Source organism: Tupaia chinensis, unplaced genomic scaffold, assembly GCF_000334495.1.
Source record: "Tupaia chinensis unplaced genomic scaffold, TupChi_1.0 Scaffold000211_1, whole genome shotgun sequence".
NCBI classification, from domain to species: Eukaryota; Metazoa; Chordata; class Mammalia; order Scandentia; family Tupaiidae; genus Tupaia; species Tupaia belangeri.
Window position 1 is genome coordinate 1,018,918 of NW_006159686.1, and position 2,171 is coordinate 1,021,088.

Genomic DNA, 2,171 nt, shown 5'->3' on the forward strand with positions numbered 1-2,171 from the left:
TTTTATACAAACTTTTAAAAAAGCACCGTTTAAAGATTTTGTTTTTGTTTTTTTTTTTTTTTTTTTTTCAAATCCCAGTCTGCCCTCAAAAGCTGGGAAAAGTCTCTGTGGCTCTACATATAAACTATCCTGAGGTCCTCTCAGAACGCAAAGACTGCTGTTTTCCAATCCACTGGGTACTGTCAAGATAATATCAGAAAGAGTGAGTATAAAAAAATGAATGGGAGTAAATTTTTAAATACTTAAAAATTTTTAGAAGTTTGTTGCTTAAGTAAGTTTTTCTTGAGCAGTACCTTGCCTCGCCTCCTCCTCAAGCAAGTCCGTATGCAAGGCTAAATACCTCTCCTCATCACACAGGGCCTCTACTCGCGCTTCCTCTTCAGACAGCTGGTGGTCGCGGTTCCACGTGGAGTGCTCGGCGTCGTACTCGGAGAGGTCATGCAGGTGACCACGCCCATCATATCTGTAATGCGAGCGAGCCGGTCAGCGGGCGGAGTGCACCTGCAGGTGGTGTGTGCACTAGACGCATACTTACCAGGGGAGCTGAAGGCGACTATGCAAGCAAGCAGAAAAGCTCTCAGATGCGATTAATCTGGCTAGTGTATCTCACCCACTTTTAAACTCAGATTACCTTAACAGAGTCTAGGCTCCCTCACTCAGTACGGTAAAGTAGATTTAGAAGCAAATGACCCTTAATAGTATAAATCATATCCACCTCACCGGCAGTTCTCACCGGTTATGGTTTGGTCAACCATTTAATGCCACTTGCATAAAAAAGCTTTTTTTTTTTTTTCTGGAAAGTTAAATATCATAGCTTACATTCACACAAACCGAGTACATAAATACCTATCCGTAAGAACCAAACGGTCGAAATTTCCTCGCTTCTTTCTGCTAGTCCCGAACTCTCAGGAGAGATCTTCACCAAAGAAACTTGCGTCCATTGGAGGTAAAATCTTGGCTAGGCTCGCCCCTAGCCCCTTGGCTGAGGAAATAAGTGCTGGGTTATGTGATAGAGAGACACACATACATAGGAACAGCAACAAACACGTGCAGTTTAAGGAGGTTCACGGAGACAGAGCAAGACTGTTCTGAGATGCAGGATCAGCATCTCCTGGTCAAGGTCACAGCCCGGGACGACCTGCCTGAAGACGCAGCCCTGCTGTGCAGGTGCGGCCGGTGGCCCTTCAGGCAAACTGAGACTGGGGCGCTTTACGCCGCTGTCCACACAGGGGCCCTGGGCCTGCTGTCGGCGGCCGGCAGACAAGGCCGAGTGCTGGGCACTTTATTTCACACACTAGGGCTGAAAAGGCAAATGCAGAGAGATGAACAGAAGTCCACCCAAGTTTTCGGTGGTGACTTTTGTATTGGGGACCACAGATATCCATGTTAAAGAGGAAAAAAGGTCCCAACTTTCAGAGTAGCAAGGGTACTACTTTATTGAGTTTCAAAACGATTCTTACTTTGGCGTAAACCTCCTTAATTCACAAATGCAGACCGCCCTTTAGAAGTGTCACGCACGTACATGTGCAGCGTTTGCTCCCCACCTACGGAGACCTGATCAAGTCGTGAGCAGAGTGCCGCGAACCGCGCAGTCGGACTCCATGGCTTGCCACGCCTTAGTAAGACACGTCACGGGCAGCACTTGGGGAAGCGAGCCTGGCACGCAGGCGGGCATCTGTGTCACCGGGCTTACGGGCAGAGCCCGCCGCCCCAGTCCTCGGTCCTAGCCCTAGCTCCCCACGGAAACTCAGGGACGCAACAAGGCCCGGGTGGTCCTTAACGTGTCCATTCTGGCCAGCTCAGAAACCAGCCTACAGTCACGTCCAGGGCTTTGCAGGATCCAGGTTAATGGTTTCAACGGTGGGCTTCCTTCACGGAGAGACTATTCCACTGTCTCACGGTGGGTCGGGTTAGCTTTTCAGTCCGGCCGGAAGTAAGGAGGCCAAACTGGCCAAAGAGGTTCCCAGATCAGGGAGGAGGGAAGGGGAGGGGGCTGAAACCCGGGAGCAGCGGGGAGCAAACAGCCTGCATCATGTCACGTCATCCTTTCAAATCAAAGGCCCGCCGTGGCGCTGCTGCACGCCCTCCCGGCGACCCGAAAGCCAGTTTGATTTGAAAAGAATCGCAAGTCCGTGTCCCAGCTCCGCCCTCCAGTTCCGAGCCGGCGGGCC

The 2,171-nt window shown here is 50.7% G+C and overlaps 1 protein-coding gene across 1 annotated transcript in view; it reads right to left on the minus strand.

Annotated features, from left to right (window-relative positions):
* Nucleotides 1–463, minus strand: part of SFSWAP (splicing factor SWAP) — a gene marked incomplete at its 5' end in the record, with an annotated part of 66,700 nt that extends 66,237 nt beyond the window's left edge. The window contains 1 exon segment of the mRNA XM_014587407.1: nucleotides 294–463. Coding sequence (XP_014442893.1) covers nucleotides 294–463 — 170 coding nt within the window.
* Between the last annotated feature and the right edge of the window lie 1,708 nt (nucleotides 464–2,171).